General features: G+C 38.2%; 1 protein-coding gene across 3 annotated transcripts in view; it reads right to left on the bottom strand.

The window, feature by feature from the left end:
• Positions 1 to 957: 957 nt before the first annotated feature.
• Positions 958 to 17,643, bottom strand: part of OLFM3 (olfactomedin 3) — a 336,476-nt gene continuing 319,790 nt past the window's right edge. For all 3 annotated transcript variants that reach the window (XM_077277425.1, XM_077277424.1, XM_077277426.1), the window contains 2 exons: positions 11,189 to 11,295; positions 958 to 10,895 (listed from right to left, as the gene is read on the bottom strand). In XM_077277425.1, coding sequence (XP_077133540.1) covers positions 10,218 to 10,895; positions 11,189 to 11,295 — 785 coding nt within the window. In that variant the 3' untranslated portion in view covers positions 958 to 10,217. The remainder of the gene's footprint in view (positions 10,896 to 11,188; positions 11,296 to 17,643) is intronic.

The raw sequence follows: 17,643 nt of genomic DNA, 5'->3' as shown, positions 1-17,643 counted from the left end.
CTGTCCTCAACAGGGCAGATAAGTACGCCTGAGCAGGAGTGTGATGCCGAGCAGACTGTGTGGATGATGCAGGGACACGTCATCCACATGAACCAAGGAAGACAGCGATCGTAATAAGATTTGGAGGAGCCGAACCAAGAAGAACTAGAAACGGTAAACAGAGGGGCACAATAGCGCAGTTACCAAAATAACAATTAGTTTGCTGTAAGGTAAAATTCTCACCTTTACAAGTTGCGAGTATGCACAACACATATAATGAGTATGATAGGAGGGCTGCAGATAGCACCAGACCCGCCAAGGATCTTCAAGAAATTTTGGATAGGCCAACAATTCTGCGCTCCTCCAAAATGAGGCAAGGAAATCAGAGTTCAGAAGAGTTGCATACTTTTTTCAGGGCTATAAAACTACGCATTTTGTGGACATCCTGTCCACTTCCTCAGGTACATAGCCAATGCAACTCTTCTGAAGTCTGTCGTTCCCTTGCTTGATTTTGGAGGAGTGCATAGTTGTTGGCATCTTGAATATCCTATCTAGAACCAAGAAGAAAGACTCCCCTTGGACTGGACCGCCCCTCAGGTGAGTATAATAAAAGTTATTTTTCTTCTCTTACAGGTCAGGTTGGGGGCTTATTTACAGCATTATATAATGCTGTATATAAGCCCTGAAAGGTGATGGCCGTATCTTTTATCAGCCAAACCTGCTGACAAGTTCCCTTTAAATCTGACATGGATAACTTAAAAAATGGCAGTTTATTACAGTTGGAAGTTGGAAATGACTGTTATTAGCTCTGTTGGTGTGAACAATTATAAACATGACATTCAGAAATGAAATTACACCAGCAAACTCTCCCCAAAATCTCTGTCTCTATTAATACAATCCATGTAAAATTTGACAAGTGGCTTCCCCTCCAAGAAAATAAAGCACACCACAACAAAGAAGCCTAAAGGCTACAAAATATTATTTAAAAAGTCCATTTATTCATTTTATCTTGGTTAAGTTTTACTGAGATTGTGAAAAATATTCTTAAAAGACAATTTGACAATTTGGTTAAAAACAGCATTTTAAAAGATGTTTGATTTTGCTGACATCTGCTTAATATTTTGGCTTACTATTTAATTATTGAATATTATAAAGTTATTTGGCCCCAGAATGTATTGTTAACCTTTCATTACCAGAGGCTCAATATTAATTTTCTTCAACTTATTCCACCATCTCCAATAGAATTGAATATTTAGTAGATTCCATGATTTCCATTTAGGTCAAGCATGATTTAGAAGTGGGCATACTATGATGAACGGTTGTTTTGTAAAATTGCACATGCAAACACAGAGAACTGTTAGTATACTACTGACTTTATAAAAATCGCACTGCTGATTTCCACAGAAGTGAAGAGATACAATCGCACAATGTTGATTACAATAACAACTTACACAGGCCCCCAATAATGCTTGCAAGAATTAAAAATGTGCTACAACACAGAAGCACCAAGCCTAGGATTAGGGTTAAGGCAGATGTACACAATTCAATTTTTACAAAATAGTACCAGCTTTTCCAGAGAGCATAGAAAAAATAAAGCAAGATAAAGACCAATGACAATGTAACCAGTAAAATAGCAACACACTAATTAATATGTGGGTGAAGCAGAAACAGAGTATTGATTGGGAGAACAGTCTAAAGTTTTGCTTATAAAGTATAACATAGTGTCTAAGATCGTTGGCCTTTGCTAATGGTTAACCTTTGTGTAAATAGGATTTAATTAATTTGCAATTATTTCACAAATAGCACTTAAACAAAAAATAACACACATAGTGATTTTTTTCCTAATTCACCCTGTTACGGGTCCACCAGAATATATATTTCAGTCATAATTATATGATATACTTCTCTTGAGATAGGTCATATGATTTCATGGTGACCCTTCTCAGAATTTCATGGCTATATGTTTTCTGAAGGGGGCCACCATCTCAGTATCCACATATGTAAACAACAACTACTATCACAGTTACTGATAATGGCTTGACAGCACCTTCACATAACGAAGATCAAAGGTCAGCCTCCTTGAATGGTGAAATGTGGGAATCAAGATGGAGGCTGAATACAAGAAAGAGGAGGTAAAACTCCTTGTTTTAAGTGTACCATGTATAAGAGAAGTGCAGAGTGTGATAGACAGTCAAGTCAAAGGTGTAAGGATGAAAAAAATACAATTTACTAGACTGCTTCTTTGATGCTTGTATATGTAACCTAGAATAATCTCTTGCAATATCTTACAATATACAGGGGAGTTATATTTTTATTTAACATAAATGATAAAAGAGATTAATGCTATACATAACACCAGAAAGTACGTTTCATTAGGGCTGATCTGCAATATCAGATAAAGCCCAAGGAAAAGAGTGGTATTATTTAGGAAAATGGGCAGACCCTTTTATCTACTCTTAAAAAGTTAAGAGCAGACCTACAATGATATGTGCATTTTCTTGTAGAAAAGGGACACCAGAAGATGGCACAATTTAGCAGCATAATCAATCTATTAATTTGGTAAGCAAATATAAAAATGTAGTTGCAACACAGATTATTAATAATGGTACACAGATATTCTCTGCATTTGGGCCAGATGGGCTGAATTTAAAAGAACTCAGCTCGGTTATTGCTGTGCACGTGTACATAATTTTTAGTGACCTCTACTAACTGGTACTTTGCCAAGTAACTGGCTCAAAGCTAATATGGTGGCCATTTTTTTTTTTTGAAAGGGCATGTTGTCTTTCCCAGGTAATTAGAAATCAGAAAGTTTAACATCCATTGTGGGAAAAGTGTTTGAGAGGCTTTAAGGAACTATATACAGTATCAAAGTACAGGGTAGAAAATAATTTCAGAGGTCTAAGAGGTAACGTTTCCCCTTGTGGAGAGAGACAAACCTGGCATGTTAAGGTAAGGAGGCTAATACGCCATGCAATGCTCCTCTGGGAAATTTAATATGCAAATTGTCTCTTAAGAGAGGAAGAGGTCATGAACTCTAGTGCCACCTATAGGAAGTAGCAATGCTAAGGATTCTAGGATTGCTTCTTCTAATAGGTGTCACTAAAGTTCAAGTCCTCTTCTTCCCTGAATTGGTAATTTGCAAGATAATTTACGTTATAGCCAGCACAGTTTTACGAAGGACAGATGACATCAAACTAACCGGAATTGTTTTTATGAAGAGGCGAGTATAAAACTGAACATAGAGTAGCTGTGTATATAGCAATTTTGGACTTTACAAAGGCATGTTACACTACCCCCATGGATGCCTAATGAGTAGATAAGGTATATTGGTTTAGAAAGAAAGGTTTATAATTGGTTGACAAACTGACTCGAAGACAGCACCAAGAGACGTGTTGTGAATGTCTGATACTCTGAATGGTGTCCAGTTATAACTGGCGAACCCCAAGGTTGAGTGCTGGCTCCGTTATTATTCCAAATATTTGTTACTGTAATTATATAGAAAATGGGATTATTTGTGTTGTTTCTATTTTCCATATTACGCCAAACTATGTAGTGTAGTGTAGTGTAGTGTACTCTATGGAAGCTGACATGAACAAACTGAATATAAAATGAGGATCAGTGTGGATAAAAGTAAAGTTATGCATCTGGGCACTAATAATATGGTGTAATCTTATCTTCCAGGGAAAATAAAACTAGGAGAGTCTTTTATAAAGAAGAATCTGGGTGTACTGATAGATCACAGACTAAATAACAGTATTCAATGTCAATAAACTGCTTCTAAGGCCTGCAGGATATTGTCATATATTAAAAGAGGCATGAATTCATGGGGCAGAGAGGTAATATTACCACTTTACCAAGCATTATTGTGATCTAATCTGGAATATTTAGTTCATTTCTGGGCAACAGTTTATAGAAAGAATGCCCTGGAGCTAGAAAGAAGGTACAAAGAAGAGCCACAGCACTAAAAGCTTGTAGGGGCATCTTAGTTAATAGGAAAGATTGAAATAATTACATTAATTTAGTCTTGAGAAGAGACATCTCAGCAATGAATAATAATGTTATCATTCTACTTTACATAAAGAATATACACGTATTGCAAAGTTAAAACTGAAAACTGTACAGGTCCAATATTTAAAGTGAATGAGGGCCATTCTATATATTTTGCCTATTTGTATCACGATAAAACTTCATGATTTTATGCCTGTTTTATTGTCAGTTCCTATATCGGTATCATCAATCGGAGCTAACAGTTTTTTATGACTTAATTCATAAGAAATAGACCCTAGACTGCAGATACTTTTGTGGGCAATTACCATCAGTTTAGTTATATAGGTTGGGCCATGTATATGGATACACCTAAATAAAATGGAAATGGTTGATGATATCAACTTCATGTTTGTGGCACATTATTATATAGGAGGGGGAAAACTTTTCAAGATGGGTGGTGACCATGGCGGCCATTTTGAAGTCGGCCATTTTGGATCCAACTTTATAAATGGCCGACCCAGGTGTATCCATATAAATGGCTCACCCTGTAGTATTATTAAAACATGACACTAGGGTAAAAAATATTTAGAGGCAGTTCGCACTAGGGTAGAAGCCATATCAATTTTTCTGATTTTTGATAAGTTTTTCCCTTTAAATATGTTTAATAAACCAACACCAATTGTGATATCTGAGAGTGATTTCTGATCTACAAAAGGTTGGGAACCCCTGCCCCACATGATGGTGTGAACATAATTGACTTTTACGCATCCAATCCCCAGTTGAACAGCATATGTATGACATAAATCATCTGCTATTGTCCTGCCTTGCTGTCATATTCTTGAGACAAGGTCTTTTTTTACAGTCCTTATAATTGGAATCACCAAAATGTAAATTTATTATGAACATACAAATCTTGAGAAAGAATCCACGGTTATAATAATAATATGTAATTAGCCTCACTCTTGCATAATAAAGAATACAACTGGTGGTTCTTGTCTATGTTGTTTTCTTAGCATGTGTTTCATCAGTCATTAACTGAAATATGGGCAATCTTTACAATAATGCTCCTATTGCTACTTCAATCTCATACTACGAGTTTAGATAAAAATTAGCTGATAGCACATATTTAATAACATATAATAAATATATTATGCACTGTACAATAACCATCTATGGTGGTAATGTTATCCTCCTTTTATTTTAATCAGCACTCAAGTATCTGCATCTTTTGTAGTGTTGTATAGAAATTACATATCCATGTCCTACTGAGATTTCCCTGCATTAACAGTAATAATATACCATAGTAATATAGTTAGCAAGGCCGAAAAAAGACATTTGTCCATCCAGTTCAGCCTATAACGTAATGATCTTTTTTATTTACATTAGGAGAAGGCAAATTGTTCAGTTCAGCTATTGATGTTCCAAAATGGTCCAAAGTTCAGATTTACATTAATTTCTAATAATCCATCCATTTCTAATACTTATAGGAACACCTTACAGGTATATGATATCCATATACAACTTGAATTGTGCACTTGTTTGATTGGATACCAATGACAATTTATATTTCCAGCAAGTTAATATTTTGGGCTTACATAATGTTTAACGGTCTTTTTTGAAGGAGAACTGAGCATAATCAATAAGCATCTTCCTGACTGTGTCTTACCATGGAATAGAACACATTTTCTGACATATTTTACTACATCGTGTGCACAATTATTAGACAAGTTATTATTTTGAGAAGATCATCATTTTTATGCAGAATTTCCAACTCCAAGCTGTATAACCACTTATTAAGCTGTGCAGCATTATTAGGCAGCTTGGTTGCCTCAGTCAGAATAGGCCAAAAACGAGATTTAAAGGCCCCTGAAAAGTAAAAAAATGTTAAAGTTTTATAGAGGAGTGCAGTAGTATTGAAATAATTAAGCTATTATCAAAAGGTTTGCTGAAAATAGTCAACAGGGTCCCAAAACAACGTGTTGAGAAAAAAAAGATGCACATTAACTGCTGAAGATTTGAGAAGAATCAAACATGTAGCAACCGGGAACCTGTTATCCTCCAGTTCAGTCACATTCCAGAGCTGAGTCCTCCATAGAGTGGCCAGAAGTACAAGGTGTTGAGTGCTCAGAAACATGGCCAAGGTAAGGAAGACTGAAACCCGACAACCACTGAACAAGACACAGCAGTTGAAACATCAAGACTGGGCCAAGAAATATGGCACTTGTGCAGATTGATCTTCTGGCAGACTTCAGGAAGATGGTGCGGCAATGATGAGACGAGATCTCAATATGAGCAAGTGCTGCCACTGGCAATAGTTTACTGATGCCCACCATGAGATCAATATGAGCAAGCTTCACCTGCAGTTAGGGTGGTGCAGGAGTGAAATGAAATTTAAATAAGGAAAAGGATAAAGACACCTGGGGCAGTGGAGGGACTATGTCACAGCCAAAGACCCTACCCACAGCCCCTACCCACCCCATAGTCCCGCCCGATGCACAAATACCAAAACTTCTAATGATGATTTTAAAACTACCAGACTGTAGATTTCCTCACTGAATGTATGTATTAAATCTGTATAACGGTGCCATTATGGGTATAGGTTTAGCGTAATATGTATAACCCTGATGACAGGTTTTCTTTAAATGGGAAATTTTTGGTGAAGGAAAATAGTAACCTCCCTGAACAGTATCTGGGAGGCTGTGGTTTGGTGCTGCCCATAAAGTTCATCAACAACAGATTAAGAAACTGGCAGACTGCAATGATGGAAGACTTATGGCTGTTATTGAAAAGAGAGGATGTCATAAAGGTCACTGATAAATAAATAAATATATATATATTTTTTTTTTTATTTTTTTTTTAAATGTCCGAAATGTATTTTTGTACATTGTGAGCCGTTTGGTTTTTATTCTACTGTAACAAAAGAAAATAAACAATTGAGACGGACAATTTATGTTTTTAATTTGGTTGCATAATAATTCTCCACCCTATGTGTTCAGAACTATCTGGCACCTACTAGATATTCTCCTTAGAAAGGCATTACCTCACTTTTATTTTGTAAATATTCAGGTTTATTAACCTTTTGGATCGATTGACAGCACTGTTAGTTGTCCAAAAACAAAATGAATAGTCAAAAATAGAAATTGCTTAATAATTGTGCACACAGTATATTTTAGATACTTTAATTTAAGAGATATTTTAATTCCGGCTTCCAATTTTCATTTGATGGGTAGGTCCATTGAAAGAAGCCATGATGCTAGCAAGGTGCGGCTGCGATATGGCTGTCGACTGCTCTGACTCGTCGTTTTGCTAAAAAAATGACATGGTTTTTAAATTGTCAATAGTCATCTGGTTTTGTGAATAAAACTAATCTTCATCTGTAAAACTGCACTACCATTTATAATCAATTTAAAACATGTAAGATCCATATGTCTGAGTCAGTTTTTGGTAGCATAGCCATGCCATGGCTGTTGTGTGTGGTTTCACCTTTACAAGTAAATATGCATTATTGAGTACTGGTAATTATTAAAGGTTAAGATTTCTTAAAGAAGGGTAATATAATTACTTACATATCGTACAATGAAAAGTACAGCACAGAGTGTTTGGGAAAACAGTCTAGTGCTGAGCATGACATAGTGACATCCTGGCTTTTTAAACCCCATGACTGGGCATGGTGTGTTGAAATTCCCCAAAAAAGTGCAATTCCACAATTGTTTTTTGAGGTTTTTTATTTAACATGTTCACTATACAGTAAAACTGACCTGGAAAAATGATTCTCCAGGTCAGTAGCATTACGCAAATGCCAAACATGTATAGTTTTATTTTTATTCAAGGTTTGAAAACATTTTTTGCCTGTGACACCCGCTGGGTTGGTGTGGAGTGTGCCCCTGATTGTCCTTGATTATGGGTAAATATGGATTTACTTTGATTAATAGTATTTTTTGCATATATTTACTATGACATCCATATAGGGCACAGTAGGGGTGGAATAATAATTGATCCCCACTGGTACTAGACAAGTGATTGGTCAAATATTATTTGTTTGTAGTGAGGCAAGTTTCATTCCTCATTTCCATACCACTTTTCTGTGCGTGCCCATACTGTTGCAATGTTTTATTATGTATGTTATATCTATTACACATCTTCCCCTTTGCACCTAAACTATTGGCAATTTTAATTAATAAAGTTTTGCAATTTTCTATACATTATGGACCCTGGCATCATTTTGGTGTGTAGACTTCCCTATAAAATAGAGTGAAGCAGAGAATAATTACGAAAAGAAATAAAAAAAAATACAAATACATTTTTAAAAATAGAGACAAACATGAGGATCACATTTGTACACATACATTAAAACACATTAAGTAAGAGCATACAGAAAAAAGTTGCAGCCTCCACTGACTGTCTCAATGAAAATAATAACGGGAATTTCTCTGTAGATCTCATCCACCTTTTGGGTCTTTAAGACCTGATGTTTTTTCTTGTCAATGGTATCTCTTTTGTAGTCAGGAAATTCATATCGCAAACTGGTTACTTGCTCATAGGCTCAACACATTAATAGAGTCTGTGTGATTAATAGACCAAATAATTGTCCATCGTTATGACTTATTAGTAGAGGCTGCTCCAGGGTTTAATAATTACAGATAATTAGACCTGCCAGCTAGCTATTCAGCGGTATGATAAAGGAGTAATGGGACGACTCAGCTGATTAACCCTTTTATATCTCCCATGGTGATGATTAGTATCTTACAAGATTGAAATTAAATCATCATTTCAGTGGTTGACACATCCTTACTGCCACCCTACAAATATGAACTGCTGTGGTGCGTAAACCCTGGACTTTGCACAATATCAGCCAACTAGTTTATTTCTATATGTACAGTATACATTACATATGTACAGTATATATTCATAAGAATGATATTCGCCATCAACTTATTGGTAGACAAAAAAAAATTCTAATTAATCGTTGACTCGTATTTTTATCATTATTCAGATGTTTTAAGCTTTACCTAAATTACAACAACCCAGACTTGAAATATTTAAAACTATATATTATATAGACTTGTAAAGTTGATGTGCAATCTATTAAAATTTATCAAATATAAAGTTTTCATAAAATATAATACTTATCATAAATAATTCTAGTTCAAATTAACAGATCCTTCATATATTTTATTTCAGTATCCATTACTCATTCTTAGCTATTCTAACTAAATAGTTTAGATGTTAGGGGAGACAGAATATAGTTCGTGCTCAGGTTTCCATCTGACACCTCCGCATAAAGAAGAAGTCTACAGTAATACTATTAGATATAGAGGCTGATATTTTAGTGGCTCAATAATGGCTCAAATTGATAAGATAATATGTTTAGAATCTTGTGGGAAACAGATGTTGCACTTTAATAAACTCAACAAATATTAGCTTACTTTTTCTACTTTAAAGAAGTTGGCCTATACTTACACAACCCCTTCTTAAATACTATATCCCCCTTTTAAAATAAAAACATTTCGGGGCAGGTACTCCTGAGGCTTCTGTGACATTGTCATGGCAGTCAAATCCTGCAGTGAATAAGCGGTCACTATTAGGCTGTGGTTGTCACAACACCCTGGACGTCCGAGGTTCATCCAAAGGAAGTCAGAGCACAGCAGCTCCGTAGAGGCAACTGATTGACTATAGGTTTCACAAGGCATGACACTGTCATGTGAACCTAGGGGACCTGGCTCTAACATTGCTAAAACAGTGCCGTAATGAGAGGTAATTGTAAGGTGTTTTTAATTTACAAAGGGGAATATAGTATTTAAAACAGAGTTTTCCTAGTAGTGGACAACCCTTTTAAGGACCGTGAGTAAAACTGGATGATGTAAGTAATCTGCTTAATATACAGATGTATCAGCTGTATTTTTCAATGTTATCACTCAATCGATGCTTTTTAAGTGAATGCCAGTTCCTTCTCTCTTTTGTAATCGGTCCTACATCATTGTGATTGATGTGTCTTGTAAATAAGCTTTCTGTAAATGTCAGACTGTCATGGATATGGTAGGTCTCCCAGGCACTACAGTATGCTGGCAAAACATTTAATCACAAAGCATACAAGAAAGAAATAACTGACAAAATAAAAAGGGTATGAAAAGAAAAGTAGACACCGTTGACTAGTAGGAAACATTAAGAAAGTAAGCAAGTTGAAAAAATGAACAACAGATCATTGAAAGATGAGTGCGGGACCCTGTGTGGAAGGTAAGTTGAGTTGCAATTCACACATCACCATCTGTTTTAATGATGTGAAAAAGTGTGACATTGAAGAGCACCTGGTGTCCATTGTTCCAGGCATAGAGAGCACGGTCCCGAGCATTGTAATCCAGCATGGATATATGAAAATACTGATTGTGAAAGGGGATGTCCATGTACTCATATGAAGAGGACTTGGTTGAGTATGAGTAGTAGACCTTGGCACCAGTAAGATGGTTGTTGGTGACATACAATGTGCCACAAATCATGAAGGATTCTCCTGCACTCCTTTTGGGGTATCCTGTACTCCAGCTCTTAACAACTTCTAATGTGTCTTGTCGAAGTTGGCTTATGACAATATTTCCAGCATTCTGGTTAGTAGCATAAACAGCCCACAGCCCAAACTCATCAGCCATCAAGTCGATGTCAGAATAGCCACCCCAAGTGTAAGGATAGACATTGTTGAAACCGGCATTGTCCAAGCTACGTTGGGCCAGGATTTTCCCTGTATTGAAGCTGTACTTGATGATTATGTTGCTCTGATACTTGTTGAAGAAAAGTGAACCATTGTAAACCAGGTGACTAGTGCCAGCCCATTTAACTGGTAAGGTGTAAGTCCTGGATTCAGCTCCTGTGACAAAATCTGCCAGTGACTTGTACTCCCGAACTATTTTGCTTGTTGTGAAACCTTCCATATACCAGACCTACCAAGAAAATAAAAACATTTCTAATTACCTCACACTTCTTCCTGCATTGCACATCTATTCTCCTTATTTATCTTTTATTTACATATGAATGAACACATAAAACATGATTAATAAAGTGTAAATCATTAAACAGTTTTCAACGCTTTCTATTTTATTAGTTAATTGATCCTATATCAAATAATGCATGTAATGGAGTGGAAAAAGATGTGATGATTATTATAATACATCAAAGTATAATTTATCTACTCTTTACAACATTTTTCTTGTTTATTAACCATGCCAGTACATACACGATTGTTTTTCTCAGATGCTACAGGATCCGTCATCCAAGCTCCAAACCGTGGCCCAGATGCCTTTACTGTAACAGGTCCAGTAATCTTCATGAGCTTTCCACATGCTAGAACAAAAAAGATATTCATGAATACATGATGTGTGACAGACTTGAAATTATTTCCTTATTTCTCCTTATAGGTGTATCCTCAAGTTGTCTATTCTGTAGTTCAGAGCAATGCAATCTCCTTATGGTCTTCTCACTTCCTGCTTTCTGGCAGGGCGGGTTCGACTCCTTGAGTGACAGTTCTGGTGAGAAGAACTGTAGTATTTTGCTGTAACACATTCAGCTCTGAGGCCATGTTCATATGTTCAGTATTTGGTCAATATTTTTCATCACTATTTGCAAGCCAAAATCAGGAGTGTAACAATCAGAAGAAAAGTATAACAGAAACACATCACCACGTCTATATGTTTCACCCACTAATGGTTTTAGCTTACAAATACTGAGGTAAAAACTGATCAAATACTCAATGTGTGAATGTAGACTCAGTGGTTCTGTAGTATATCATTGTATTTGCACACAAAGATAAAAGGGTGTTTGAAGAAACGCATGGCTCAGGACAGGGTAGCTCAGGACAGTGTAGTAATTAGAAGAACTGTTATGGGAGTAGCTCATGTTGTGGACTGGTAATTTTGCAGGATTTATATTAATAGCTCAGTCATGAGCTGGCTGAGAAGTTGGAGAGGGAGGTGATCAGCTGACTGCAGAATAGAAATCAATGAGCTTGGGAGAGATCACTTGGATGTTAGGAGGGAACTTCTCTCCTGGAATATATCTACCAGGCACTCTCGGCCATTGTCTGGGCAGGCTCTTGAGGCCAAGCTCTATGGAAACCAGCTGTACACCATAAAAGATAAAAAGCTCTCATTGCAGGAGAATCACAGCAGATGGAAAAAGAAAGCCAACTGCAAACTTGCTTATTTTTATACTGTATAATTAAAGCAACATGAGAATATCATATTAAATTCACTGATTTCATGCAAAGTACTGATACTAATCTTCTTAATATTCTTATTACACACCACGACTGCACATGAGCTTATACATTTTGCAAATGGGTATATGAGTCTTTGAAGAGCTTCTAGACTTTGAAAAGGAATAATTCTAGTACAATGTGTGCCAACACAGTGTCAATCTGGACACTAGTGTGGGGGGGATTTATTCTTAATTTAGCCAGATGTACTGTTAATTTGTTCAGTAGGTCAAGGTATATCAGCCATTGTTTCATGTGAGTACATTGACCCTTGTAGTATGTTAATTTGTTAAATGCCTATTGATTACGTATAGCCCCCTGTGGTGTACTAGTCAGCACAACTTGGAGGATAAAACTCAATCTAATTGAACAATCAACCAATGAGGGATTCTTTCCCCCACCTTCCCTTAATCCTGTGGGATATAAAAGGGGCCTGCCCCTGTCACCAGTATGATGCTACAGAACATCAGCCTAGGAACCAAGGCTATAACTGATGGAATATATCCCCATCGCTGAACCCACGGAGTCATTTGAAGAACCCAGGTTGGGACAATCAGGTCATCTGGCCACATACCTTGCTATGCTCAGTCAGCTTCCTAAGCTTGCTGAAACCTCCTCTCTCAGGATGGCTTCCAAATGCGTGGTGCTACTGGTTGAGCTAGTTGGTCCTGGATGCCCTGAATTTTCAGAGGTTCTAATCCCTAGCAAGCCAGCAGAAGGGTGACACTCTGTCATATACACCATCTTGGGTCCTAGCTGGGAATGTCCTATATGTTGCTCCAAAATGAAGAGACTCCAGCTCCATGAACTGTAATTCTTTATTTACATCATGTTGATGCGGGTCACGTGAATTTGTATCACTGACAATGGATGTCCTTCGAATTGCTTATGTGAATAAACAATCACAGTTTGTGGAGATTGAGTCTCTTCATTTTGAATTTTCCACAACTTGACAAGGAGCTTCCAGGCTCCGGACATCCTAGAGATGCAATCCCGGTGAACTGGATTTTATTTTATTGTTGTTAACTGTTGGTGATATAATAAAATCTTACTGGAGTTTGGTATCCTCACCCTGTGTTGTCTGAGTAGTGTTCTGCCCATGGGGAAGAAGTGCAGGCATTCAGTTGGATGAGCCCTGGTCCGTGCGGTCTTTCTAAAGACAGCCAGGCCAGCATGCAAGAGCACTCACTGATCCCCATGTCTGCACACAATGTATGATCCTCAACAGTTATATTTAGTTTTTTCATAAGTTTTTGGATAATAATTGCTATATGTCAGATTTTCTCTTTATAAATAGCTTTAATGCTTTTATTTACATACACTGTATGAATAAAAGTAAGTATTGGGACACCTGCACATTACATCTATAGAAGATTTTATTTTTTAAGGCCTCCCATTCTAAATTGATGGACATTAATAACAGTTTGTCCCCCTCTTGCAGATATGACAGCCTCCAGTCTTCTAGGAAAATTTTCCACACGATTTTGGAATGTATCTGTAGGAATTTTTGGCCATTCCCCCAGAAGCGTATTTGTGACATTAGACACTGATGGTGGGTGAGCGGGCTTGGCTCGCAGTCTCCATTCTAGCTCATACCAAAGTTGTTTGGTAGGTTTCAGTTGAGGGATCTGTGGATGTAAAGGTACCTTCACACTAACCGACTTTGCAACGATAACGATAGCGATCCGTGACGTTGCAGCATCCTGGATAGCGATATCGTTGTGTTTGACACGCAGCAGCGATCTGGATCCTGCTGTGATATAGCTGGTCGTTGCTGAAAGTTCAGAACTTTATTTGGTCGTCAGATCGGCGTGTATCGTCGTGTTTGACAGCCAAAGCAACGATGCCAGCGATGTTTTATAGTGGTAACCAGGGTAAATATTGGGTTACTAAGCGCAGGGCCGAGCTTAGTAACCCGATGTTTACCCTGGTTACCATTGTAAATGTAAAAAAAAAAACAGTACATACTCACCTTCTGCTGTCTGTCACACGTCCCTCGCCGTCTGCTTCCCGCACTGACTGTGAGCGCCGGCCGTAAAGTGAAAGCAGAGCACAGCAGTGACGTCACTGCTGTGCTCTGTACTGCCGGCGCTCACACAGTGCAGACACAGGATGCAGGAGGAGTGCAGGGAAGCGGACACCGGGCACCGGAATGTGAGTATGTGTTTTTTTTTTTTTTACATTAACGCTGGTAACCAGGGTAAACATCGGGTTACTAAGCGCGGCCCTGCGCTTAGCAACCCGATGTTTACCCTGGTTACCAGGGGACTTCGGCATCGTTGGTCGCTGGAGAGCCGTCTGTGTGACAGCTCTCCAGCGACCACACAGTGACTAAACAGCGACGCTGCAGCGATCGGCATCGTTGTCTGTATCGCTGCAGCATCGCTTAGTGTGAAGGTACCTTAAGTCACTTTCTTCAACACCAAATTCACCCAATCATGTCTTTATGGACCTTGGACACAGTCATGCTAGAACAAAAATGACCTTACCCAAACTGTCTCTAAAATATCTTAGGGGTCTTCATCTCTAAACTCTTGGAATGTTTGGTCCACTCCCGTCTAATCCGCTATCTCTCGGATAACTCTCTTCTTGACCCCTTACAATCTGGTTTCCGCTCTTTACACTCCACTGACACTGCGCTCACTAAAGTCTCTAATGATCTAATAACAGCTAAATCCAAAGGTCATTGCTCCCTGCTGATTCTCCTGGATCTCTCTGCCACATTTGACACTGTGGATCACCAGTTCCTCCTCACTATACTCCACTCTATAGGCCTCAAGGACACAGCCCTCTTCTGGTTCTCCTCCTACTTCTTTGATCGCTCCTTCACTGTATCTTTTGCTGGCTCCTCTTCCTCTCCTCGTCCCCATACTATCGGGGTTCTGCAGGGCTCAGTCCTAGGCCCCCTCCTCTTCTCTCTATACACTGCCCCATTGGACAAACAATCAGCAGATTTGAGTTCCAGTATAATCTCCATGCTGACGACACCCAATTATACACTTCTTCCCCTGACATCACCCTTACCCTAATTTAAAATACCAAGGATTGTCTGCTGTCTCTAACATCATGTCCTCCCTCAATCTGAAACTAAATCTCTCCAAAACGGAACTTATTTTGTTTCTCCCTTCTACTAACCTCACTCTACCCAACATCGCAATTACCCTGGAGGGTTCAACCATAACTCCCAAGCAGCATGCCCGCTGTCTTGGGGTCATATTCGACACCGAACTTTCCTTTACTCCCTATATCCGATCACTCACTCGCTCTTGTCACCTGCATCTTAAAAACATCTCCAGAATCCGACCTTTTCTCACCTTTGAAACTGATAAGACTCTTACTGTCGCTCTTATTCATTCTCGTCTGGACTACTGCAACTCTCTTCTGATCAGTCTCCCTCTTACGAAACGTTCTCCTCTCCAATCCATCTTGAATGCGGCAGCCAGGGTCATATTTCTGTCCAGCCGCTTCACTGATGCCTCCATCTTGTGCCAGTTACACTGGCTACCCATTCGCTACAGGGTCCAGTATAAACTCATCTCTCTCACCCACAAAGCTCTCCACAGTTCTGCACCGCCTTATATCTCCTCTCTCATCTCTGTCTATCGCCCTACATGTGCCCTTCATTCTACAAATGACCTAAGACTAACATCTCCCGTAATCCGAACCTCACACCTCCCTCTCCAAGACTTCTTCCATGCTGCGCCAGCTCTCTGGAATGCACTACCCCAGATGATCAGACTGATACCTAGCCCCGACCTACTCAATCGTGCTCTAAAAACCCATCTCTTCAAACAGGCCTACCACATCAACTACTCAGTAAACTAACTTTGCCCTGTTCCATCCTTCCAAATATTACTCTGAATCTGCACCCTACTATTTATTTGTCTCCACACCCTCCATGCACATGATAACTGCACTTGATACTTGACTATTGCACTTAAACACACGGGCTGATGACTGGATCATGCAGCCTTATACGAAAATCCCTATTTATTAAAATTGCCAGACCTGTAATGACAAGCACTTTTCACCTATTCTGTCTCCCCATTTACTTGTAGACTGTAAGCTTGCGAGCAGGGACCCTCACCTCCTAATGTCACTTTTTAAATTGTCTTGTATTGAATTTAATGTCTGTACATGTCCCCGCTTAATTGTAAAGTGCTGCGGAATATGTTGGCGCTATATAAATAAAAATTATTATTATTAATTATTATTATTAGGGGTAACATTTCACCTTGTCGAGAGAGTGCCAAGATGACATGAGGAGGCGTATGGACCTTGCAACTGACTTTTAAGATTGCTACATCTAAATGTGGCACTAGACTTCAAGCCTGCTTCATCTCTAAAGAGGCTATTTGAATGCATAAGTGTCTTGTATGCTAAAGCTTTGAGATTTCATATCACTGGAAATCAGCACCTTAACCAAACCCAGAAAAAACAACACCATAGCATTATCCTCCCTCTACTAAACTTCACAGGTTGCGGCACAATGCAGTCAGGCAGGTAACGTGCTTCTTGCATTTACCAAACTCAGACTTGGTACAGCCAAATGGAGAAGTTTTAATTGTTATTAATATCAAGAGATTTTGACTTTATTCAGTCAGTAGAGCATTGGCACCTTAATGTACTAGGTTTCTCGGCACTTGGCAACCCTGCGCTATAAATCCATATGGCCTGCCACTTAGAGGCCATGCTGCTGCTGTTACTATATGCTTCCACTTTACAATAATACCATTCAGAATTGATCATAAGATATTTGTTTGGCAAGAAATTGTATGACCCTAATTGATACAACAATGGTATCCTATTACCGTACCAAGCACGTATTAAGTAATCTTTTTACATCTAACTATATACATTTTTGGTAGACTCTATGCTTGAGGGGGGGGATTTTATCAAACTGTGATGATGGGACTAAATGACAATAAAGAAATCAATGATTAAGATATGTATCTAAATACAATTGTTTATGTAGTATGTATGTCTATTTTCATTTTTGTCAGGGATCCATTTCGAACATCATATATAACAGTATTACTGAAAAAAAAAAACAGTCAAGCATCATCTTATTTATATACTGTTTTCATGATTCTACTTTTTGTCATTTTTATTGAGTATTGCTTTCTGGTGACTTTAAACACTAAGCATGCTGAAATTATAACTAATGCCAAAACTAATGTGGTTATCAGTGCGCCTTCTGAATAAGAATACAGACATTTGCATTCACTAATATTTATGGCTGGCCATAAAATAACTCATCAGGAAAATCACCCTGAAGATGTCCCGCATGAATATGGCCTTACATACATTGCAGATATGAAATCATCACCACACGCAGCAAGTCAAACAAGGCATTGCTTATTGTTTGTCCTTTTCCCCACAGGCCACCAGTAATAGAGAATAATTTGTGTAAAATAATACTGATTATCTCAGAGGCC

Source organism: Ranitomeya variabilis, chromosome 8 (assembly GCF_051348905.1).
Source record: "Ranitomeya variabilis isolate aRanVar5 chromosome 8, aRanVar5.hap1, whole genome shotgun sequence".
In the NCBI taxonomy this organism is placed as follows: Eukaryota; Metazoa; Chordata; class Amphibia; order Anura; family Dendrobatidae; genus Ranitomeya; species Ranitomeya variabilis.
The sequence above is the reverse complement of the archived record's forward strand: the minus strand, read 5'-3'. Positions and strand labels throughout refer to the sequence as shown.